General features: G+C 49.2%; 1 protein-coding gene across 2 annotated transcripts in view; it reads left to right on the top strand.

The window, feature by feature from the left end:
- The window catches only part of LOC138488902 (sodium channel protein type 2 subunit alpha-like), a 1546115-nt gene that overhangs the window by 928648 nt on the left and 590501 nt on the right, over positions 1-26966 (top strand). For both annotated transcript variants that reach the window (XM_069616296.1, XM_069616295.1), the window contains exon 11: positions 2634-2933. In XM_069616296.1, coding sequence (XP_069472397.1) covers positions 2634-2933 — 300 coding nt within the window. The remainder of the gene's footprint in view (positions 1-2633; positions 2934-26966) is intronic.

The following is a 26966-nucleotide window of genomic DNA, read 5'->3' as shown; positions in this document are numbered from 1 at the left end:
ACTGCGGTATGAGAGCAATGCTGAGGGGCTTCAAGGGGGAGAGGTGCTTCCTACAGCTCCAGACAGGCTCAGACAGGGCCCTTTGATGTGGGCCTTCGTGTTAGGGGCTGGCTCCTTCGCTTGCCCCCTCCTGATAGGGCAAAAATTAGGCAGGTCAGACCAATCAGGAGCCTTGTGTGCCTGGCTCCTTGGCAACCCTCAGAGGCACTCCAGTCCTGAGGAAGAGGGCAGCCATTTTAGAATGCTTAATGTTGAACGGGGTGAATGGAGCTGAGAAGTGATGGCTAACACAAGAAGGACAATTAATTAAAGTTGCAGCATGCTGTATCAGTGGTCTTCAGCTCCCACACACGTTGACAAATGATACAAAAGCACAGCCGATTGTGCTCACACCTAGCAGGGGTTACCTGTTGGTGTTTGTGCTCCGCACCCCTCCGGTGAGCAGGAGGCTCTGCTGGGAAGGTGGGGTGGCATGGAGAAGGCAGTGACCACATTGCTGCAAATGAGAGACAGGAAAGAAGGCAGTGAGGCTCAGACAGATGCCTTACATGTGGGCCTTCGGTTTGGGTGCCAAGTCCTTTGCCTGCTGGCTCCTGATAGGCGAAAATGTAGGCGAGTTACGCCAATTGGGAGCCTTGTGTACCAGGCTCCATGACAACCCTCAGAGGCACTCCACAAGGAGAGGGAGGCCATTTTAGAATGCTAACTATTGAACAGGGTGAATGAAGCCGAGTAGTGATGTCGGGATAACAGAAGAAGGAAAACAAATTAAAGTTGCAGCACACTGTATCGGCGGTCACAAGCTCCCACACACGCTGACAAATGATACAAAAGCACAGCTCATCATGCTCATGCCCAGCAGGGGTTACCTGTTGGTGTTTGTGCTCTGCAGCCCACCAGTGAGCAGAAGGCTCTGCTGGGAAGATGGGGGGAGCAGGGAGGAGGCAGCGACCACTGCGCTGCAGATGAGAGACAGGAAAGGAATATATGATTTGATATTGTATGTTTATGCAGATGTAATTTAAATTGATGGAAGATTATTCACTTGAAGGTCACTATGTTTTAGATTGAAATATCAAGGTAGCTTCCAGTGGCAGAACCATATTGTAAGAAATAAACACCCCAATTGAACTAGTAACACTTGTTTACATTAAGTGGATATTTATGTGTTCATTTATTATAGGTAAAATGTGCTTTAGATAACTGAGCCACCAGGTTAATAAAGCAAAACAAAAAGCCCCCACACAATACAGTTCCAAATCATCGAAAAATACATAGGGGGTCATTTTCTTTTGCTGGTGGATCAGAAAAATGTGAGGTAAAAGTGTTGACAGCCACTTTTTGATATGCATCTCATCTTTGTGCATTTGTCAGGAGGAGGTGGGAAGCAGGGTGGACATAGCATGTTCACCTCCAATTCCCTTTCACCAGAAAAATGCAGCTGCCTTCCCACCACCATGGATTTTCATGATGTCAGTAATGCTTTTAATTCCTATGCAATCCCCTGGAAATTACCACCTGGCAACAGCAAAAAGATTTCATGGGAATCCATTGTAAATGCCTTCCACAATTATTAATTGCTGGAGGCCTCCACCTCCTAGTAGAAAAGTGAAGGCTAAAGGGGATTTTGCCCATCCTTTATTCTTCCCTTTTCCACGATGTGGTGGAAAAGCTGAAAAGTGCACTGATTCGAACGTTTGCAATTAAGTGCAAAGGAATGTGGTGCCCTCCATGCAATTTGCATTTAAAATGAAATTGACCAGCATTCGTCTTCAAAAATAAAAAAACATGAAACTGCGAGAAGCAGTAAATTAGAAAGACATGGTTACCCAAAACCAGATAACTCAAAACAGGTCTTTTGCTTCTTTCAGAAGCAGAGCAAATTACGATTACATTGTACAAAAGATCATGGGTAAATTGATTCCACCGACAAACTATGTATGTGGAAAAGTGATAGTTGCAAGTTGCAGCCTTTGAGCTCTTAGCTACCTTCAAATGAAGCAGGTCAATCTTCAATAGACCCATGATGCACCCTAATATTAAAAGCTTGCTGGCCAGAAAGGGGCGTTTTCCTAGATGTACCATCTTTTAAGTTCTACAGGCACGTTTAAATTTGATATGACAGGCCATAGGAAACCAGTAAAAGTATAGCAACAGAGGTGTTACTCACATTTTCTTGCTAAATTTGTACATATACAGAAGCACCAATAAAGTAAGATAACTGAACTAAACCACAAAAGAAAACAGTTTCATATGGGCCACGGAGGTATATTGCACTACAGACCTTTTAGAGCTCATCTATGTCATTTAATGAGAAATCCATGTGATTAACTGCCCAGCTTCACCCAGAAAGAGCAGACGAATCTGAAATGCTATGATAGTTTGTTATAGTTAGGACTGCAGGAATCTTTTGGCATGCTCCTGTGCTCTTGGATATCATCATTTCAGTTTAGCCCTTGTGTTCGTGGATAGGGTTAGTGGCATCTTTTTCCAGATACACTATCAAAATAGAGGGAGTTCCACGAATGATGTTGTGATATCATTGTAAATCAAATCCCTCATTGATACTTGATAAATCACTGAGTGCAAACATAATGAGCAGAACCTTATTGTATACATCTCATTGTTGGCAGGCGGTAGCAGCAGCAGCAGAAGCCTCAGCTGAGTCACAGGACTTCTACGAAGATGGTGAACTGGAAAGGCTCTCTGAGAGTTCATCTGAAAGATCGAAACTCAGCACAAAAAGTGCAAAAGAAAGGAGGAACAGAAGGAAGAAAAGAAAACAAAAGGAACAATCTGATGGAGAAGAGAAAGGAGACAATGAAAAGTACTACAAGTCTGAATCTGAAGATAGTATCAGAAGAAAGGGCTACCATCTTTCGATTGATGAAAACCAAACCGAATATGAAAATAAATATTCCTCCCCCAATCAGGTACTGTAGAAGCTTATATATTAAATGTGACTTGGCCATTAAAAAAAATGGTGATTTTTGTAAAAATATGAAAAACATTTGTTCAAGCCAATTATTTTCTTACCCAATTGCACAAAGGCAGGGGTGAGCAACCTTTGGTACTCCTGATGTGTTTTTGCTACACCTTGCATCAGCTCTAGCCAGCATAGTCAAAGGTAATAAATACATCATGGGAGTCACAGTCCAAGGCATCTGGAGAGCCTAGGTTTGTAGACCCTTGGCATAGGGGTTAGCATTATAGGTCAGTGTTAGCTGTAGCTATAGTTATTGACATGCAGTTCATATTAATTAATGGGATTTGCAGGATTGGTGCTGATGTCCTTTTTTTGAATGGTCTAGCTATCAGATTTCAAAGAAAATACCACTGATCATGATCAGGGGTACCACAAATAATAAATACAATGTCAAGAAAAGGTAAAGAATGAGAAGTTAGATCAAAGCTAGAGGGACCAAAGAGGGTTTTGTAAAGTGTTAAGTGTAAGATACTGGCTGCAGTGATTTAATGTTCTGTTGAGATGATCACAGATGCCAAACTCGGTGATGTTGATGTTGTGAGGACATGTTAACCACCTGTCACAATTACAACGGATGAAAAATAAATATCACTTTTCATAACCAATGCAAATCACATTTAGTTGGCCTGATTTACAAATGTTGTAAATCAGGCTTAGTGTGTCTGCAGGACAAACTATGCCTGCGTCATTGCCTGAGGGACCATCACTTGCCTACACTTCAGGTGCTGCCAGCTGCCACTGGGTCTGAACATCTCTGAGATCAGATCAGAACTGTTATTGTTTTCATTGGTAATTAACACTATTTTACCACAAGGCTCTTGCCTATCTATGCTCCTTTTCAACCTTTACATTAAATCCCTTGCGCAGACTCTAAGCAACCATGATGTCCACTTTCACAAAATACACAGATGACACACACTTATGCTTCAAGATCTCCTCCTCCTCAGAACTCCACACCCTCCGAAATAGTCTATCCCTCATTGCCACAAGCGATTTCCTAAAACTGAACCCATCCATACTGAATACCTTCTCATCTTCTGCCTCAGGAATAAACCCGATCTCACCACCTGGATCAATAAAAGCATCACAGACAACACAAAGACACATTCCTCTCCACACCAATAAAGTCCCCACACTCCACCATTAACCCCTACTTATACTTCAGAGACTCCATAACTGATGTCATCAAAGCATACAACCTATGACTGCCCTTTCTAAACAAGATCAGATTCAACCTTCCCCTCAACAACTCTTATAACACAGTCCAGGCACTCACTCTATTCTAACTGAACTCCCCCCAGAAAACTCTCACCTCTTTAGAACCCACACAGAATGTAACAGCAAGAGTCATTCTACATTTACCCAGACACTGACACATCGCCCGGCTCTCTCGCAGCTCAACTGATTCTCGATTTCACAGAGATTTCAGCGTTCTATACAAACCATCCACCTCAAAGCCTCATCCCTCCTCCACAACAAACGTAAGGCCATTATCAACACAAACGCAAGCTAACCTACAAAAAACAGGCCTTCACCCAAATGGACACCTAGAGCCAAGTAGTCCCCCCCACTCAACATCCATGAAACCCTTCCCACATTCTAAAAACACCTCCAAATGTATCTCTTTCCACCCACCTAACCCAGCTAGACCAAGAGAAAAGCCAGACCGTGTTCCTGCTGTCCTTTATCCAGAATTACCTTCCTTTCTTGTTCTGAAAAAATTCTAATTTCTTTTTCACCTCTTCCCTTTGAACTTTATAATGCACTCCAAGATCTTCTCTGGGCAGGGCCATCACTGAATAAACCTTTAAATAAATGAATACATTTTAATTCAGTATTTATTCTTGTAGTAAGGGGCTAACAGTGCTAAACCCTTCTGGTTTTGAACAAGTACATATACACTAATCCATGGTGGAGGTTGCATGGGAATTAGAGTCTGTTGTAGAAATGGTATTTTATGGGCTTATATAAATGCCTAAATAAATAAACGAAATAAATATGAATTTACTTCAGCACATTTAGGTATCATCTTGTGAATACATTTAAAGCAGGTATACTGTCACTGGCATGTTTTCAATCAGGTCTGTTGCATAGGTTGTAGACATGTATGTCATACAGTGTAAAAGGTTAACAGACTGTACCTGAGAAAAAGCATCACGAGAGAGCATAGCTATTCAAACCGTGTATAAGTAACTTGGTTTAAAGTTAGAGAACAACAGATGCAGAGATTAGCTTGTCATTGAAATTCACTCAAACTACCAGGAAAAGCAACGGCCAAAGTATTCACATACACTAGTGTCAGCCTAGTTATACAGAACTGCAGATATACTGTAGATGTTCCTATGGCATCATAATGGCAAAGGAAAAAGCAATGGAGTTAATCCCCTTAACAATAAAAGTGGATCGTTTAAGGTGGCCAAAAGAAAGAGGTATTGGGGAAACATGTCAGACATTGACCAGTGGCAATAACAACTGCTGTAAAAGGGCATTAACTGTAAAGAAGAGACATTTCGAAAGGTAGCGAAGAATGCAAGTTATTGTGACGATTGTGTGAAAATGCAGAGGAGTGCAATACAAAGGGAAAGAGTAAACAAGTCCTGAACTGACAAGGGAATAGCTAACAATGTTGAAGAAAGTAAGACCAGGTTGCAGAATAAGTGGTGACGAGACGAGAAAAGCACACATGATATTTCCCCAATGTAAGCAATTGAGCTTTCCATGAGTTAAGCAGTATCCCCTATCACATAAAACATTGTAATTACGTTAGGCGCTGTTCCCAGTAACCATACATCTGTGGGCATTCTCATAACAGAAGAAGGACTTCTCCATCTTGATGTAAGTGTGTTTGCAGTGTGCGTGTGCGTTTAGTTGTTGACTACATTGAAGGGACAGCACAAATCATAACATTACATGTCAGGTAGAATGCCCTGTGTCATCCAAACATACTTCCGACAAATGTAAGAAGTAATCTGACAATACGTTTTATTATCTCAGTCTACAGGTATCTGTTGACAGTTGGTAATGTCTTTGTATGTCTTATAGTGTATATGGTTTAGTAACATCCAAATACTTCTTGATAGCACATATGGTTTAGTAATAACTATCAGGGTAATTCATAGAATTCAGCACACAAGTGGCACGCTGGCTGGCGCACAGTGTTAGCGTGTGACTTTCTGCGCCAGCCGCGTACGCTAAAATCCATTCCTGCGCACAGCGTATTCATGGATTTTAGTTTCCAAAACCAGCCGTGGCGCAGAGCGGCACAGCGACCCTGCATTAGCTCCAGTTACGCCCCCAAACCCTTCCCGTGCGCCATGCACAGCGCACAAATCCCGTACATGGCGCACAAGCCCCCAACCACGAAAACGCCTGTTGAACTCCCCGCGCACCCCTCCGAATACACGTACCCCGCTGCACGGGGAGTCTCACATGCGATTGGAGCGGGGTCGTGTATAACTGGGGTTCGCGGGAAGTTTCACACGCGATTGGAGCGGGGTACGTGTATTTCGGGGGTGCGCGAGAAGTTTCACACGCGATTGGAGCAGGGTATGAGTATTTCGGGGGTTCGCGGGAAGTTTCACACGCGATAGGCCCTGTGTGAGTGGGGTATGTGTATTTCGGGGGTGCGTGGGAAGTTTCACACACGATAGGCCCTGTGCGAGTGGGGTACGTGCATTATGGGGTTATGCGGGAAGTTTTACACGCAATTGGAGCAGGGTACGTGTATTTCGGGGGTGCGCTGGAAGTTTCACACGCGATAGGCCCTGTAAGAGTGAGGTATGTGTATTTCGGGGGTGCACAGGAAGTTTCACACGCGATAGGCCCTGTACGAGTGGGGTACGTGTATTTCGGGGGTTCGCGGAAAGTTTCACACGCGATAGGCCCTGTGCGAGTGGTGTACGTGTATTTCGGGGGTGCACAGGAAGTTTCACATGCGATAGACCCTGTGCGAGTGGGGTACGTGTATTTCGGGGGTGCGCGGGAAGTTTCACATGCGATAGGCCCTGTGCGAGTGGGGTATGTGTATTTTGGGGGTACGCAGGAAGTTTCACACACGATTGGAGCAGGGTACGTGTATTTCGGGGGTGCACGGGAAGTTTTGCACGTGATAGGCCCTGTGCAGTGGGGTACGTGTATTTTGGGGGTGCGCAGGAAGTTTCACACGCGATAGGCCCTGTGCGAGTGGGATACGTGTATTTCGGGGGTGTGCGTGAAGTTTCACACGCGATAGGCCCTGTGCGAGTGGGCTACGTGTATTTTGGGGGTGCGCGGAAGGTTTCACACGTAATAGGCCCTGTGCAGTGGGGTACGTGTATTCTGGGGGTGCGCAGGAAGTTTCACACGCGATAGGCCCTGTGCAGTGGGGTACGTGTATTCCGGGGGTGCGCCGGAAGTTTCACATGCAATTTCGCTGTCAGAGCAGGGTACGTGTATCCAGTGGAGTGCGCGTGGAGTCCCACACGTGAATTAGCACTGTAGGCCCTCCCAGGTGTCCCCTCTACCCCCTCCACAGCCCCTGCAGGCAGCCCACACCACAGGGGACTACACTGCACCCCGGGTCATGTGCCGCAGGAAGTCCATCCACCATGGGCATGCCCCCCAGCCATGCCACATGTCAACTTGCACTAGTGATCACCAACTCATGTCCCCCAGCACCCCCATCCCCCAACAGTCAGGGGCACCTGGCAGCAGGCCCCCACACATGTCCCCCAGCACCCCCACCCCCCAGCAGTCAGGGGCACCTGCCAGCAGGCCCCCACACATGTCCCCCAGCACCCCCACCCCCCAGAATTCAGGGGCACCTGTCAGCAGGCCCCCGCACATGATCCCTAGCAACCCCACCCCCCAGCAGTCAGGGGCACCTGCCAGCACGCCCCCACACATGTCCCCCAGCATTCAGGGGCACCTGCCAGCAGGCCCCCACACATGTGCCCCAGCACCCCAAACCCCAGCATTCAGGGGCACTTGCCAGCAGGCCCCCACACATGTCCCCCAGCACCCCCACACCCCAGCAGTCAGGGGCACCTGCCAGCAGGCCCCCACTCATGTCCCCCTGCCCCATGTCATGACGATCCTCAATCATGGGCCTTATGGCCAGCCACATCACACCCCACGCCACCCAAGCCCAAAGACCCAACCAAGTATTGTATCCACCCACATAGAAATGCCCATTACATGATACAACCCGAATGGCAAGTATGTAAATGAACACATGTCCATCACACACACACAATGGGTGCAAGTGAATGTTAAATCCCACATCATGACATGCATGAAATCAATGAGAGAATACCACACATCGAAGTATGAAACAAAAATGTATTGAACCCAAAATGAATGTAATGAAAAGAAAATACACAATAATGTGAAGAAGAAATAAAACACAGCATGTCCGGAAAATAATCAAAAATATGAAATCAGAATCCAAAGAAATTCAAATGAAAATGTGTCCAAAGTCTCAGTCCAACAAAGCAAATCCAAGGGAAAAAAATGTGAAATCCATTGCTCCATGGTGAAATAAAAAAAAAAAAAAAGACAAATCCACTGTTCAAATCACCAATCCAGGGTCCATGAGCCCAACAAATGAAATGAAACCTACAAAAAAGACTACCTAATAAAAAACTATATACAAAAATGTGGTGCAAGCGCCCCCAAAATAAACAAAAACAGAAAGGAAACCTAACACTATCTAACTATATACAATGGCGGCGGGCAAGTCCTGCGGCTCACTCTCTGCTGTCCTGAGGTCTCGCAGGGAGGCACTCATGGCCCGTTCCAACTCCCTGCGAGTTGCCTCGAGACACTCTGCCCGCTTCAACACCCGACGCATGGAGAACTCCACCCTGACCATGGTGAGCCACGCCTCTTCCGCCCGCCGCCGATCCGCATCTATCTGCTGGCCCAACCGCTGCCACACGGAAGACACTCCCATTCCTGGGTCCTCCTGCCCTCTGGCCGATGCCTGCCCCTCCGATGTTGATGTCCCCGAGCCATCATTGCTCCCACCTGCAGCCTGCTCCTGCTGATGCTGCTGTCCATGTGCCTTGTCCGATGGTGCCTGCACATCCTCCATCAGCTGGTCTCCAGTTGTGGTGTCCACCCCTGCTGGACCGCTGACTCCCGACTGTGGCAGGGATGTGAGCTCCACAAAGCTGGCTGTGTTGGTCAGGCCAGGTCCACAGGGGGCCCTGGTGGAATCTGGGCCAGAAGACGGCAGGGAGAACGACTGGCTCATAGTCTCCACAGAGGAGGAGAGGTCCACCATAGTGCGCAACACATGTAGGAACCCACTGACCAGGGCCCCTCCCAACAATGCCACGTCGCAACGCTGCTGTTCGTGATGGTGTGCGTTCTCCACCCAGGAAGAATGCACGTCATCACGAATGTCACGTGTGCGCAACACGACACCAACCAGGACGGAGCACATACGGTCATGGGACCCCTCGTCCGCAGGTAGTGGAGAGGCAGATAACATGGCACTCTCCCCTACCTGCGGACGGGCCTGGGACGGGGCATCCCTGCTGGTGCATGGTGGTGCAGTCACAGGGTCAAGGACAGGAACATGCACAGGCCCCTCCGCGGTGACCTGTGCTGCCTCCTGACCCTGGCCCTGGACTGCACCACTTGCATCAGTGGTACTACCCCCACCAGGCCCCATGTGCAGCTCAGTAGCGGGCTCCTCCTCCTCTGTGGAGACCACCAACCTGGATGTCTCAGTACCGTCTTCCGCCATTGCAATCCCCTGTGGGGGCTCACCCTGCCCTTCCGCCACAGCCGTAGTGGCAGACGCGGCACCAGCCCCCTTGCTCCCGGATGCTGGCAAGTCCTGGGAGGGTGGCTGGGCCTTGCGTCGCCGCCCGGTGAGGCATCCCTGCCGCTTGGCTCCACAGCGCCGTCTCGGCCCTCTTCTTCACTTGACGCTGCGTAGAGGGAGACATAGAACACAAGCATCAGGGTACAGTACAGCATTCCCTTAGACAGGAAGCAATAACACATGAGTTGCAGTGTCTAACATCACTTCCATCCTGTCCCTCCACAACAGATGGGTGAATGCACGCAACACACATGCATGAACAGGCACATAGCCTGCAATCAACATCAGCATCCATGTACAAGGGCCTCTATTAACCAAAATCTTGCCTCTAACTCACATGCATCATGGCTCACACTTATCCCATGCGCACACATCACCGGAGGGTCATGCATCATGCCTTGCACACCACAGACACAGTGGATAGACACAGTGTATACAACGGTGACCGCACTGCATGAGTGAATTTACACATCATCACAGGCATGTGTCATGAATCCATGGCGTACCTAAGTCACACACACACTTCTCAGAAACACACACATGTGCACCATACATGTACATAACAGCAGCACCCATCCCTCACACCCCCACCATGTGCAAAAACAGACACTGGCATGCTTTCATGTGTGCATTTGCCATACAGCTTCCCATGTTGCATTGTAACTCATGCACCAACCATGTGGTTCACACATTACTGGTCTCACATGCATGACCATGATGTCCCTGCACATACACATCCATACATGGCCTATGTCACACATTCAGGCAATTATCAGACTACCAGCACACTGCAACATGCCCTGTCTCACACCCCAATGCTTGGCCACTTACCGCTCAATTCCAGATGGGTCTTCCTCTGCAGGATCTGGGCGTGGAGCGCTGGGCCTACGTGTTCAAGGACCCTCATCTGGATGTCACTCATGCTGACCCGGGCCCCCTCTGCGAGGCGATGGGCCTTGTAGAGGGTTCTGGACCTGAAGTCCTCCCAGCGCTTCTTGACGTGCTTGATGTCGCAGGTTGCCACCCCCTCTGCATTGATGGCAACCACTACGTCGTCCCAAATCCTCTCCTGTCCGTCCTTGTTGGCGCGTGATGTTCCGAAGAGGGCATCAAAATGCCCCAGGATATGCTCCACTAGGATACCAACTTCCTTCACACTGAAGCTGGTGGCCCTCTGCCTCTCTGGCTGGGGGTCACCAGTGGTCTCAGATGGTGTTTGCCCCGACATGGCGACCCCCGAGGCAGGCGTGGGTGGGCAACTGGGTCCTGGGGCTGGGCTGTGGAGCGATGGTATCGCAGTCGGGAGTCTTCTGTTCCAGCAGGGGTGGACACAGCAACTGAAACCCTGGCTGACGTGCAGGAACCAAATAGCAGGGCACGTGGGCAGCAGGCAGGCAGACAGCAGCAGATGGCAGGTGGTAGCGTGCTCGGGGCTCTAGGGGCAGTAATTCGGCCTTCTGGGCAGGAGCGTGATCTTCCATGTGTTGTTGCGTGGCCAGCTTTATACGGAGTGATTTGGCATGTGAGAAAATTGCACATCAGCTTGTAATTGGAGGAAAGGCCCTTAGCGAGTAAGCGCATCAGCACACGTACATGGTTTCATTGGACCAAAGGCCCTTAGCGCGAAAGCGCTTCTGTGACGTGACTCGCGCGGGCGTTTCACTCGTGACGGGGCATAGTGGTTCAGCGCACGTGAAAAAACTGCACGTCCGCATGTGAATGCGTGTAATCCTACGCGCGTAAGTGACGTGACACGCGCAGGTGTTTCCATCAACACGGGTGCATGTTCATCGTACACATCCAAAAACTGCACGTCTGAGTGTCAGCTCATGTAATTGGAGGAAAGGGCCTTAGCGCGTACACGTGTAAGTGACGCTGTACGTGTGGGCCGCTTTAAAAGGTACATGTAGGACCCCATTCCCTTGTATGGGCTTTTCGTGGAGAGCGAGTGGGTGAATTCTGTACTTCTTGTTGGTTCACGCGCGATTACTTCACAGCGTTTCAAGTTCGTACTCCCTGTTACCTCTGACAGCGTTCTTTATTTTTTTTGGGCCTGTTTCCTCAAACAGCATTTTCTTCTTCTTTTGTCCTGTCTCCTCAGACAGTGTACAATTCTTCTTTTGGTGGGGGTGTTGCCTACGCGCACACACGCATTTTTTTCACGTTATTTTTCCAGGCAGACGGTGAGTCACGCACGCATTTACCAACTGTGCTTGCCCTGTGTCGCGTACCCCTTCAGAGGTCATTGTAGGCTGCTTGTAACACGCGTACGCTTGTTTTTGTGTTTCTGGGTGCCACAACATAGTGCGGGTTCATTTTTCCACGTACGTGGTCTACGAGGGGTCGCATGCACGTTACTTTTTGTTTTTGGGGTGCCTGTGCATTGCGTGACCCGTCATCTTCCCCCAGGGGTCACAGACAGCCTTGTTAGAGCACTAGGGTACGAATTCCATCTAGTACCCTACCCCTTCCACCCCCAACTGCCCAGGACAATTGTTTACTGCAACTCCCATTCGCACAACAACATCCTAGCCATGGTTAGGAGGCGACCAAGCGGTAAGGGAGGCAACGGTGGGCGACCTCCAAAAGGTGGGCATGGGGGGCACGGTAGGGGACGTGGCCAGGATTTGCAGGGTGCCCCTATACGCTCATGTGTGGAAAACCAATCAGGGACACCCATGCTCCCCTTCCATGGTTGAGGAAAAAGTGGCTGACACCAACCCAGCTCAGCCGTTGTTGGACCAGCCCATTGTGGCACCTGACCCGGCACAGGATGACTCCCAGGCTGACTTCCAGGTCAGCAAGTCTAAGCCACGTGTGCCAGTGAAAGTTGGTGTCACCAGGCCACGTGGATCTGGGGCAGCGATGTCATCTGCTGCCCCAAGTAGGCAGGGTGGGGAGGCTGCAGGGGCAGCTGCAGCTCTATCCACCCCAGCTCTGAGTCTCCCAGCCGGGACAGTGTCGGCCCTGGTCCATCAAACTGACGTTGCCCCTGCCAACATCACACTTCAACCAATGCCTGCACCAAGACCTATGGTCATTGTGCCTTTGCACACTCCCAGTACCCGGTCCACCTGTGCTTCTGCCCCTACTGACCAGAGCGGCGCAAGCCACTCAGGTTCTGCTCCACCTTTGAAAAAGAGGAAGAAGGGTGCTCTGGCACTACAGGCTGAGCCCCCAGACATGGCTACACAGTCCGGCACGTTAAGGAAGGCTAGCTTTAATGACCCCGAACTTGATGCACTTGTGACCTATGTGTCGGCACATAGCCGCGAAATGGTGGTGACTGCAGGGTGCAAGACCACACCTGGTCAACGTAGGGCACACTGGCAGACCATCGCGGACCGCATTAGTGCCCTTGGATTTGTGAGGCGCACAGCTGATGATTGCTACAAGCGGTGGAATGACCTGAAACGCAGAGCAAAGAAAAAGCTGGCCTAAAATCATGCCGCTACTCTGGTGACTGGCGGTGGGTCTCCACCAGAGGACAATGAACTCACTGAACATGAGTCTGTTGCTGGGACCTTCCTCACAGAGGAACAGATCCAAGGCGTGGGAGAGCTACCTGATTACGAGGCATTGTTCAGTGAGTGTCCATGCATGTGTGTGTAATCCATGTGTATGTTGTTTGGGTGACGGGTTCTGATTGAGTGCCAGGTGAGGGTGTGTACTCCTGAGTGTAATGGGTCACCCATGTGCTTCTTCCAATCCACTCATGTGCCTTTGATTTGGGTATGACAGTATCCCTTCTGCCCACAGTATCCAATTAGCCCCACATCACTGCTGTTGCACTTGAACTATCATCTTGCAACAACATTATTCTGATTTTTTCTGTGTTCATTCAGGCTGATTGTTTAGATTATCCCATTTTTATTATTTTTTTTCATCCCTAATGCCACATATGTGACATGGTTCTGTCATTGTTTACACCCCACATTGTGCCACTTTAGTTGCCTGGTTATGTGAATGTTTAAACCTTTCAGGGCGAGGGAGTATTGGCCTGCTGAAATTTATTTTTAGGGCCTGTTTGCATGTGGAACATGATAGTTGTTTCCTGTCATGTTGAAATTGACCAACCATTGATGTGTACATCTGCCTACAATCAATGTCTAATTGTACACTGGATGTGTTGCAGTGTGTGGCACATGCATATTTTGCAACACTATTCTGCATTAATCTTCTCATCATGTCCATGTGACATGGATGTGTGACAGTACTCATTCACTGACATATCGCTGTAGTTGTCTAATTTACCATGGCTATGCTACATGACATCTGTGTGCTGGCATGTGTCATGTATGTGTATTGGACATGCCACTCACAGGCTGATGTGTGATGCCAGTGCTACACGACATGCTGCAAATGTGCTGTTTTTCCATCTTGGTGTCCTCCTTGCCTGCCTTTTTGACCCCCCTTTAGAATCATTGACAGTGCATGCATGCCAGGGTTATAGTCATGTGGGACATGTGTTAACCATGTACAGGATCTCTGTCTTGTCAGGCCTATGTGTGTGCTATGGTGCTCATGCCTGTTTCCATTTCCTGTGTTTCATGTTTTTGCAGGTGACGACGCACTTGATGCTGGTGAGGTTCAGGAGATTGTGCAGACCCAGGAGGATTCTCAGCCATGACCAGGCACCAGTTGGGGGTGTGGTGGTGGGTGAAAACACTTTGGTACTGCAGACCATACTGTCGAGGGGTGCCTCTGGGTGCAGCTCCCCAGACCTCTATTCAGGTGCTGAGTCGGATGATGAGAGGTATGTGCTGTTGCAGGTCAGTGCTTCTGGCAGGGATTCTGTTCTGTACAACCCACCTGGACCAGGGTTAGAACCCTCTATGGGGATGTCAGTGTTGGTAGGTCCGCCTTTGGCAGTTACGGATGCAGGGTCACACTCCACAGCATCTGATCCTGTTCCTGGGCCAGCAGATCAGAGGGGGAATGCAGTCCTGCAGCCTTAGGCAGTGCCAGCACAGCAAGGTGCAGATCGCCTTGCCCCAAACAGGTGTGGTGCCCGCCAACGCGGTAGCCGTGCGCCACCAGGCAATACTGTATGGGAAAACTCCATGTACGGTATGGCAAACCAACAGGCAGCATCAGTAGAAATGATGGCTCAGGCAATGGAGAGGGTGGCCACTTCCATTATCCCCCCTGAAAGGCAGATGGAGCCACAACAGCAGGCAACAGACTCCATTTGCCAATCACACAGGCAAATGGCATCCAACAGGGACTGACGGGCGGCACTGGAGACTCTGCGCGAATCCATATCAATAGAGTCACAGGGCCACAGGGAAGCACTGAGGGTGGAACTCCATAACCTCAGACAGAGTCTGCTTGAACTTGAGGCTTCCCGAAATATTAGGGCAGAACAGCAGCTGGAGCAGCTCACACGTTCGCTCTCAGCTGAGTTGCAGGCAACACATGAGGAGATCCGGGCATCCCACGAGGCCATGCATGCAGAAGTGCAGGCAACCCGTGACGTGCTGCATGGGGATCTCTGCACTTTAATCCTCCAGAATCAGACCTTCCAGACCCGCATGCTTGCTGCCATGGAGGACCATACCAGGGCTTTGCGTGGGCTGCCTCCCATAGTGCCACCACCTCCTGATGCAGCAGCAGAGGGTGAAGACACCGACAGCAGTTCTCCCACAATGGCATAGCCGTGCAGGCCATGAGCCCATGGAGGTATTTTTTTTCCGCAACATCCACGCAGGTGGGTGTTGGTGTGCACCCTGTTCTTGAACCTCCTGGGTGGCCTCCCCACCCCCTGCCCCCCAAATGGCAATGTTTTATTTTTTATTTTTTATTTTATTTTTACAGTGTGTTGCCTTGTGTGGCTCCCGTGGGCATCCACTGTATTCCGGCTGGGCACATGCAGGCTTGTCCTGAGTTTGGGTTAGATGCTTTGGTTCATGACACACACACCCCTCCTGCTTCCCGTTTCCATGGGCTTGCAAAGGGTGTGACCAAGTGACAGTGACTTACACAGTGACATTGGGCTCCCATGAGCTGTGTGGGCAGTCTGTAGTCAATACTGTGTGTACATCCCTAGTGGTATTATTGTATTTTACACTGCATGGTGTTTTGATATGTGCTTGTGCATCCATGTCCTCCTCCTAATTTGCAGGTTCCTTCCTCATGTCTTCACAAGGCCGTCTCCTTTGCAGATGGAGTTCATGTTGTATGCAGTACACTGGCACATTTGCGTGGCAGCAGCACTCTACAGTTGGAAGGGGTCAATGTGCTGGCTTATTCAGGTTGTAAGACTACCACTACTTTGACTAAGTACTGTCATGTTTTTGCAATGTTTCATGTTCTGTTGCTGTATTGTGTTGGTGGTATTTGTTCATTGGGGCTGTTTGTTATTGATTACTGGGAGCATATTGTCTGTGGGCAGTTTCCATTTGGGACAGTGCACTTTGTGACACTTGTGTCAGGTCTTGTGCATGCTTTGTTTGCTTTCACATTGCATGACATGCCATGGTGTGTTGGGTGGCGGAGCTGGGGAGGGGTTGGGTGACATGGCACTATTTTCATGTTGTATTTTGCAAAGGGGTAGTCATTCATGCAGCATAAATGTGTGTGTTTTTTTGTGACACTGCATTGGTTGTCTTTCGGCAGGTAGGGATGTACACAATGTAACAATTCCAGGTGACCAATCTCAGGCTGGTATGGTTGTGACAGTTGACTGTCCCTTATGTCATCATCATTGATTGTCAGCTGGTATGTGCCAGTTCTGTGTGCACTCCACAGGGGTGTGATTTTAGGTGAAGTAATTAGCCACTGTCTGCGTACGGGCTGCCTCACCACATGCCCTTTCCCCTCCCATGCACAGCGGCCGCGCTTGTGGTTGGGGATGCCCCGGCATGTTGCAACATTGTGCAGGACACATGCTGCCACTATGATCCTGCACACTACTGGGGGCACGTATAGCAGCTGCCCACCAGAGCGGTCAAGGAAGCGAAAGCGTGACTTGAGCACTCCGAATGTGCGCTCCACTATGCCCCGGGTTGCAATATGGGCTGTGTTGTATCTTACCTCGGGTGGTGTGGTGGGGTTTCGAATTGGCGTCATCATGTGTGTGCTCAGTGGGTAGGCACTATCCCCTGGGGAGGTGATGATGGGTATCATTAGTGGAGTTGTGACATTACTCAGTATCTGACATGCATGCATGTGTAGGGGCATTTATACTCACCAAGCAGCCATGTATCACCATGCCGCCCAGCTTCTAGGTCCCGGTTTAGGGTTGACATTCTGTAAATGAAACTATCATGGGTGGACCCTGAATAGTTGGCATATACTGAGGTGATGATTCCCTTGGCATCACATACTGCCTGCACGTTGATGGAATGCCAGTGCTTGCGGTTTCTGTAGATGTGCTCAGTTGCCCTGGGAGGACGCAGAGCCACATTGGTGCAGTCAATGGCACCTAGCACTTTGGGGAAGTGTGCCACCCCGTAAAAATCCGGGGCGACAGCCTGCCTTTCTGCAGGTGTTCTGGGCAGGTATATGTGCCTTGCGGACTGATGGGCATGCAGTCATGATGGCCAACACCTGGTGCAGGCAGCGTGACTGCGTGGCCTGTGAGACCCCCCCACTATGGCAGTTGTCCGCTGGAATGAACCAGTGGCCAAGAAGTGCAGTACATTGAGCACCTTTTCGAAGGGGCTCAGTGCTTGGGAGCACAGGGTGGGTGATGTGAGGTCATCCTCCCACTCACTTACCAGGTTGAGTATTATGTGAGGTGGAAACCTGTACCTCCCATACACCTGGTCATCAGGGATCCCAAAAAGGCTGGTTCTGGGTGTAAAAATTATGGGCCTGACTATCCTCCTCCTCCTCGTGCGGTATCCCACGACCACTGCTGCGAGGAACGGTATATTCATCTTGGCGTCTGTGCTTGTTTGTTGTTTGCGCACACTTTTATGCTGCGCGGGTCCACGTACGCCGGCTTCCTGCTGGTGTACGTGTTTCCGGATTAGCCCGTCTTTTTTGGTGCACGCATTGGCCCTGTTTGATTCCATGAATATGTGTTGTAGACGTGTGTGTGGGCGCTCTGTGCATTTGGCTCCTGTACTTCCCCCGTGACGCCCACATTTTCACACGTTGTTCCCCATTCCGCGTGTTACGCCCCCTGTTCCTCCTACTTTAGTTGTGTGTGCAGCGCTATGTGCGCCTTCGCTGTGCACGTAGCGCACGCTGTTTGGAGACGTGTGTGCCAGCATGCGCCACGCAGGATTTTAGCGCACATCCAGGGATTGACACGCGCACAGGCTTCCATGAATCGCTGTGCGCGGATTTCGCTGCGATTTTCGCACTTGTGCTGCGATCCGCACGCTTTCACACGCTTGCGCGGGAATTTTCAGCGCACATTAATTCCATGAATCGGCCTCTTTATATTACTTGATTGCTTCAGTCCATGACATCATTTTTCCAATATCAGTTATTTCTGGACATAAATCTGCCTTACCCCCTACAGACATTTCTGTATATTTGTGAATGTTTATCAGATAGTGTTTATGGAGTGAAAACAAAGCGTTATAAAGGTATTCTGTTAATTCCTCAATTCTAAGTGCAACTCATATGCCGTCCATTGATTGTTAGCTTAGTCTGGCCTATGAGAAGAAAAGTATGAAAAGTACTGGCAAGTCAAATAGGTCCGGCTTGCTCTAAGTGTATGTTTGCTGTACGGTGCAGATCGGTATGCTGGTGGAAATGGAACACATGCATGGTTTGTGAGGGTTTTGTGTTGTTTTTCTTTGATCTTTGAGGTGCATGATTTGTAAATGTGGTTGTGTGAGTGGATAAATAACATAGCAAGTGTATTCTCTAGAGCGAATGTAAACCCAAGGATGCGTTATGGCACTATAAACAGTGAAAAAGTCAGATCGTTAACATCATCCATAGCTCGAAGGCTTCGAGTGGTATTTGCAATCCATAAAAGCCAGCCTCAAAGAATCTAGCCAGACACATGTGTTGCCCAGAGGCATGTACAGCCTGTAGTTGCAGGGCTATGCCCCCAACGTAAGTGACATGGGTCAAAGACTATATAGATCAAAACCGACATAAGCCTGTGTTAAATGGGCAGTTATCTGCCCTCCCAACCCTCTTTGTGCTTACATGCATATCTCAAGAAGTGTAACCCCCAATCATAGCGCTATCGGCTTTGGCAATTGTGGTTTCAAAGGAAAGCCAGGGTTTCACCAGATGTTTGAGCCTATGTGAAGGTTGAGGATCAAAAGATAACACTGCCTTAGAGGATTTTGCCATCTCTTGAAAACATTCTGGCAGAAAAAATAGAGTCAGCAAAACCAAGTAAGCTCCAGTAGATAGATACAGAATGAAAATATTCAGCACACATTGCCCTCAGACACCGGCGAGAAGAAATTAGCTGCAGAGTGCACACACTGAGCCCCGCCTGCGAGATTGGAAACCCATGCAAACATACCATGACCATTATGGAGATCCAGCATCAAGAGGGCTGGGACAATCAGGGACATCCACCCACAAAATCAGAGACGATTCGGAGAGCAAGCCCAGAAGTCACAGTAGGATTTGCAGGCTGGTTGAGTGGGCAGGACTTTTCGTTGACACAAAGATGGCTGCCAGGCCTTTTATTGGCCTTTCATAACTTTGTCAGGCCCTGGACCAATAGCAGGAGGGGCAATTAAGATGGACCAAGCACCTTACCAGTTTAAAAACATCAAATAAACTAACATCACAGTAAGCCAATCATAGAATAGAAAAGAGCAAGAGGTTTTTAGGAGAGAGCTGGTAATGGTGGGAGTTGCTGGAGCAGTAAGAGACGAGGGCTGGTGTGCAGATTTTCTGTAAAGGAAGCAAGTGATGTGAACACACCAGGGGAAGCTAGAGAGACCAAGTGTGACCCAGAAGTGGCTTTGGACATTAAAGCTGCCTATGTGTAAAAGAGTTTGAAAGAAGACCTGGGAAGAACTTGAGGTTGGTGGAGTCAAGGACCAGATTTCTGTAGAACAAGCCCAGGAAATGTCTCAGGAGTTGGACCAACTAGAGGATCCCAACAAGGGCTACAAAGCTTTCTGAATCAAGAGCATTTGGCTCCCTAGCTGAGAGTGGAAAGGGTACTATATCCCTTGTGGTTGCAAAGGGCACCGTATTCATTATAGGAGTGCAATGATCACTATATCCATGATAGGTAGAGATAGGTAGAAAGGTAGACCATGTGCCTCATTACGACCCAGGCGGTAAGTTACCGCCTGGGCCGTACCTTTACCGCCATGGCTTAAACTACGTTTACGCCATGGTGGATGGCGGATTTACCGCCCCATTCCAAGGTGAGTGGGGCGGTAAATCCCCATTTCCCATTTTACCCTTCCCCATTCCCATTTTTGCCCCATAGGGCATAATGGGAGTGGCGAAGGCGCTAATTACGCCACCGTAAATTACGGTGGCGTAATTAGCACCATGGTCCCTTAGCGCCATGGATTTTAACGCCTGCAAAAAGCAGGCGTTAATATCACCATGGCGCTAACGGACCTTCTAATCAGGCGTTAAGGGTCGGCGCCGTTTACGGCGCCGTTAACCCCTTAACGCCTGATTCGTAATGAGGTAGACAGCGCGAAGGGCAATACATCTCTTAAGTAGTGGGAAGAGCATACACTCCCTTAGAGTGGTTTGGGACACTACAACCCAGAATCAGGAAGAAGGAAACTAGGCTCTATCCTCTTAGTCTACATCACAAATAACACACTGGAGGCGATATCCATATGGAGAGGACTTCTGGAAAAATAAGTGCTGGGCATTATATCCCTGTAACTTGATACAAGAAGGGACTGGGTTGTGATATCCATTTGACTGTGAGGTTGATCTGAGACACAGCTGTGTGTGTGCAAGATCCATGAGAATGGTTTTTGTCCCGAGAACTTGTGGGAGACTATTTTCCCCAAGAGAAGAAGAACACAGAGAGCCTCATTATGAGAATGGAGGTAATGAAAATAGGAAGGCGGAATGGTATTACCGGCATCATTAACGGGTCCGGGCCATTACAACCCAACAACCCGCCAATACCGCTACTGCCCATACCGTGCCCCTTAATACTGGCTCACGCGTGTACAAGCGCCCCTTCGCAGAGTAAATACCGGGATGCCGGTAATGGGAGGACATCACAACTCAAGCGGGTATGCAATTACCGGCATCCCGAAGGCGGTAATTAGGGCCTGCACGATGGCGGCCATACAGGCATCGCGGAGCACCCGTAAACAGCAACCTGCAGTCAAGGCAACTGCCACAGGTGCACACAATCACCACAGGTGGAGTCAATGGAGCCTGTCCCAGTATAAAAGGAGTACACCCACACACCACACCCCTTCCTACATTAAAATGATACTACTAGCTGTTGCAATCATGGGGCTGGAGGACATGCCTATACTGCTACAACTACAGCAACAACTACAGCTACAGCAACAGGCAGCACAGAGGAGACGCAGGAGGAGAAGGAGGGTGAGACAGGCCCAGCAATTACCACCAGTGCAGCCAGTAGTACCTCGTAGGCAACCACCAATCCTTCGCATCAGACCCAGTCCATTCAATCTAACCCCTGCTCAGATCCACACCCTGTACCGGTTGGACCGGGACACCATCACCACCATTGTGGGCATGATACATGACGACATTGTCAGCCTCATTGAAATACGCACTGCCATCCCCCCGCTACTAAAGGTGGTGTCTGTGCTCCACTTCCTGGCCACAGGCACCTACCAGCACACAGTGGGCCAGCTGCATGGCATACCACAACCACTCTTCACGCATGCTGACCCAAGTGCTGGATGCCCTCCTGAAGCGTGCTAGCACCCACATATCCCTACCACGGACTGCCCAGGAGATTGCTGACACCAAAGTAGGCTTCCATGCACTGGCAGGCATACCCAATTGCGTTGGTGTCCTCGACTGCACCCATGTAGAATTAGTAGTCCCCCATACCCTAGGGGCAGTGTACCGCAATCGCAAGCAATACCATTCCATCAATGTGCAGATGGTATGTGACTCCAGCAAGATCTTCACACATTGTTGCACCTGATATCCCGGATCTACACATGATTCCCTGGTGCTGCGTAACTCCACGCTACCCTGTCACATGGAGCGACATGCTGGATGACGTGCCTGGCTGCTTGGTCAGTTTCCTGACTGGCCATGGCAGTGCATTGGGGTTGTGAGGTGGGGGGATGCATACTCCACCAGGGTGGGAATGGGCGGTGAGTGGAGAATGCACTCAGAGCTAAACACTCCTGACCTGAACCTCCCAACCTGAACATGACACATCACTGTTGCACACTGGACCAATGCCGTATATCAATGACAACATGTAAGACTCACAACCTGGTCACCATGGGTATGTCAACCAATGCATGACCAAACATGATTGCAACTGTGCCAATGTGGCTAGTGTGATCATTCACAGAGTAGTATACACAGCAATCATGGGACGCAAGACATCGCCCTGCATCCAGAGTACATCCGCATCAGCAGGCAAGTAATCACCCTGCATCATCTGTTCAGCGCCATCCAGACTAGCACACCATATTGCAGTATACAATGCATCTAAATACTATTTGTGCATACGTACAGGGACATGTACATGTCAACACCAAATTGCTGCGGCCATGGCTGTGAAACCTGAAGGTGGCAGCTCAGAGTGACTCAGACAGACCTCTTTGTATTCGCATGCAGGTGATGGAGGATATCCCTTGAAGCCATGGCTACTTACCCCTGTGTGGAACCCGCGGAACAGCCATGAAGAGGAGTACAATCGGGTTCATACCCGTACCCCTGTCGTGATTGAGCAGACGTTTGGCCTGTTGAAGGCGCGGTTGCGCTGCCTAAGCAGGTCTGGTGGAGCACTCCTTTATAGGCCTCAGAAGGTGGCAAAGATCACCATGGCCTGTGTCATGCTGCACAACATATGCGTCCGGAGAAATGTACCGCTGCCACCTGACATTGACATGCATGCACTGGGTGTGGATGATGAGGAAGAAGATGGAGGAGAAGCAGCACCCCTGCCAGTACGTGATGCACAAGATGGCCGTGCGTATGCCAATCACTGATTGACGAATACTTCTGAACCACAGGGATGTTGATGGATATGTGTCAGTGCTACACTGAGCACTGGATCCATGTGGACATGCACACAGGGTATGTGGGGAGTTGGGCACTGTGCACTGTCATGAATAAAATGGATACACATGAAATGAACAATGTCCAGGCATGAAATGATTTTTTACACAACAGGTTTATTAATGTAAACTACAGTAAAGTGCTACCTCCCACCCCCGACCAAAACACCAAAACTCCCCATACCCCCCAAAGAACTCCCCATACCCCCAAAGAACTCCCCATAGCCCCAATGAACACCACCTTAAACACCTATACACCACGACACCATCTCCCCCACTCCCATTGTTGTCCCACACTATTTCCGTGCTTTCTTGGTGTCCGGGGGCAGCATTTCTGACTGCCTCGCACTGCGCCTTGTCAGACGCACAGGGCTGGAGGGTGCAGAGGAAGCGGGTGTGGAGGATGGGGTGGATGCCGTAGTGATTTGTACGGCTGGCGTGGGTTGTTGCTGCTGCATGTGCTGCAGGATTGAGGTCAGGACCTGCGTGACGGCCCCCAGACTGTCATGCATCATCACTGCAGAAGCATTAATGGTGGTAGTGTTCCCTGCGATGGCCTGCGCTATCTCCTGCCTTGTATCCTCTCCCTCTGCCACATATTGTCTGACAAGTTCCAGCATGGAATCCTGTCTTGCCTCCACCCTTGCTAGCCGTGTCTCAAGGTCAGTGGGAGAAGCAGATGTTGAGGGTGATGCGACCGGGCATGCATTTGCAGGGCTGGCCTCGGGGGTGGTGCTGAGGTCTGAAGTGTGGAGAGCAGGATCTGCAATGGTGCTGGAGGGTGTGGCCTGAGTGTGGGGTGGGGGGCGGACAGGGGGTTAGGGTGCATGGACATTCCACATGGATAAGGCCTTCCTCGTCCACATACTCCTCTGCTCCAATTTCAATGTCGCTCAGTGGTGCTGTGGCTGCCGCCTCGCCCACGGAACTTGTTTCTGTAGAGTGGGTGCCACTGGCCTCCCCTTCTGCTGGTGTTGCAGCTCGGTGGTTCCAGTCTCAGGCATAGCTGTGGGGCCCTCATGTGCGGGCATTGCCTGGGCACTCGGCCTGGCTTTTGGCGTGGGCTGCGAGGCTGGGCCGGAGGGGGTTTTGCCTGTGGCAGTTGTCTTGGCCCGGTACGTGGATGCCTTTGTGGATGGTTCCTCACTGGCATCTTCTCCATCGGTGCCTGGGGGGTAGAAGAGATGCAGGGCATCAGTGATGGTGTATCATGCAAGATGCATTATATGGTGCTGTGGAGATTTTCAATTATCATGCATTCATGTCTTACAGGTGTGTCACACAGGGTGGATTGAAGTGGGGCCTTTTGGCATTTGCCGTGACGTCTCAATTCAGGAATGCTGCATGGCAGGTGGCATGCCGTTGTATTAGGGTTTGTGTGATGTATGACATGGGAATGGTCCCTGTGTGTTGGTTGTCTGTTGGTAATGGGATTGGCACTCAGCATGCATTTCAGTGTGGCAGGGTTTGAGCCTCCATCTGTGTTGATGTGTGTGTGTGTTGGGACATGCATTGCCTTGCCTAGGCTCTATTCCTGATCACTTGTGCTACATCATGGTCTCCTCTACTGGGGTCTGCAGGGTCACTCACCTCCATCTCCAGATGTTGCGGCACCCATTTCCATCTCACCAAAGCCCTCGATGGACTCCATCTGGATGAAGGTACTACAGGTCTCCTCCCAGTGCATTAGTTTTGTTGGGGAGTGGGAATCCCCGCCTGTGGCCATGGCCTCCCTCCGATTGCTGGCCAAGATGTTGCGGACCCTAAGGCGGAGGTCATCCCACCTTTTTTTGCAGTCGTTGACTGTCCGTGGGGTGGTGCCGACTGCAGATACCTTGCGGGCTACCTCCTCCCATATCTCCCTCTTTCTCTGCTGCGCCTCCCTCTTGAGGTTATGGGTATTTATGTCATCAGCATGGGCAGCAAGGGTGTCTGCCAACATGTTGAGTTCTTCATCAGAAAAACGCTTCTTGCGCAGGCGGGGGTTGGATTTGCTGGTTGCCTTGGACATGTTGATTTGGAAGGCCCTGGTCTCTCCTCTGTATCACTGCCGGATTGGGAGGATGGCAAAGGATTGTGTTTTCAATGATGGCCGCCGGTGCCTTTCCCGTTCCGATGCGATGACGTTACTTCTGAGTCCGGTATTATGAGCCCGGTATTTGCATGATTGAAAACGGACTATGCTTCCCAAGAAGACCGAGTGCAAGTTGCACGTGGCTCGGGTCATCTGAGTGGGACACAGCCCTTAACTGGCTCGCGTCAGCGCAAAGCAGTTTCTTAGCTAGACTAAGAAAACAACGAACCATACAGATTGGTTTAGATTAGACCAAGAACTCACAAACTTTTATAGGACCATCAGAAGAAAAATATTCTTCCATGACAAAGGGAGCCCCCTTGAACTTGAAGATTCAGGTTTGGGGACTAAATCTGACTTCTTTCCTAGTGATAATGAGATGCCGGCTTCCGTTCTTGCTTTTGAATAATGCATCAAACAAGAAATGAAAGAAGTTCAGCTACATCACATAAACGACACAACCTCACTCAGGGTGAACAGAAAGCATTGAAGTCACTGACAGAAAACACTTCAATTTTCATAAAAGCAGCTGACAAGGCAAAGACCAATACAAGAAAATGGTGCTGGCACTTTTAAATGAAGAGGATAACTACAAAAAACTGCGCAAAGATCCAATTGCAGAAATAAAAAGAAAAATCAAAGAGATAACTGAATTTCGCCATGGGTAATAACTGGATTTCGGATAAAGAAGAAATCTTTTTGAACAACTCAGAGGGACGCACTCCAGCGTTTTATGCCTTACCTAAACTTCATAAGAACTGGACTACTCCACCAGGACAACCCATAGTGTCTGGCTGCGGTTCAGTCCTGGAACCTATCGGAAAGTTCATTGACCATTTTCTAAAGCCTTTGAGTCAGCTCACACCGACATATTTGCGGGACACCATGTCAACGATAAACAAATTTGAACACCAGCCCTTTAATGCATCTGAAGATATACTAGTCACCATGGACTTTAACAGCCTTTATACAAGCATCCCTCAAGATTCAGCGGTGGGATGTATCAGACACCATCTTACACATCATATGATACAAACAAGAGTTCCCACCAACTTTATAGTTGAACTGTTGGAACTAGCACTCACCGACAACTTTTTTCAATTTGAGGAGACCTTTTACCTGCAGATCCGTGGGACAGCAATGGGGGCGGCATTTGGCCAGAGTATGGCTGTGATCTTCATGGCAGAATACGAATACAACCATGTACTCAACACATGCAATCCTTTTCTTGATAATATTGTGCTATGGCACAGATACATCGATGACATTATCTACATCTGGAAAGGAGAAAATCACAACCTCACTGATTTTTTTAACTGGATCAACAATCACACAGAAGAGATTAAATTCACGATTTACAGCAGCAACATGGGTATCAATTTCCTGGATCTGACCATCAGACCTAAAAACAACAAATTAGAAAGCACCATGTTTAAAAAAGAGACCAACTGCAACACAGTGCTCCATTACAAAAGCAATCACCCACGTAATCTGAGAAACAACCTCCCATATGGGCAGTTTTTAAGAGTATGCCGGAACTGCACAGATATCTCAGAATTTAAAAAGAATGTGTCTGCTCTGGAAGACAAGTTGAAAGCAAGAGGCTACCCAAGAAAACTGCTCAGAGACACCCAGAAGAGGGCTAGATTTACACCAAGAGAAGCACTACTTTCACCCAAAATCCAGGATAGCGAGAAAGAAAACACCATGGCTTGTGTGACTACATTTGGGCCCAGTACTACCAAACTTAAAGGATTAATAAGAAAATTCTGGCCACTCATACAGCTGAGCTTGCCTCAGGAACCCATGCCAAGAATGGCATTGAAGAGATCCAAAAATCTGAAGGATATGCTCACCCATGGTAGGATGAGCAAAAATAATACCAGATCTACTCTGTGGAATCTTAGAGAAATCAATGGCCATCATCCCTGCGGTAATTGTACAGTA

Source organism: Ambystoma mexicanum, chromosome 9 (genome assembly GCF_040938575.1).
Source record: "Ambystoma mexicanum isolate Mex_15411 chromosome 9, UKY_AmexF1_1, whole genome shotgun sequence".
In the NCBI taxonomy this organism is placed as follows: Eukaryota; Metazoa; Chordata; class Amphibia; order Caudata; family Ambystomatidae; genus Ambystoma; species Ambystoma mexicanum.
The sequence above is the reverse complement of the archived record's forward strand: the minus strand, read 5'-3'. Positions and strand labels throughout refer to the sequence as shown.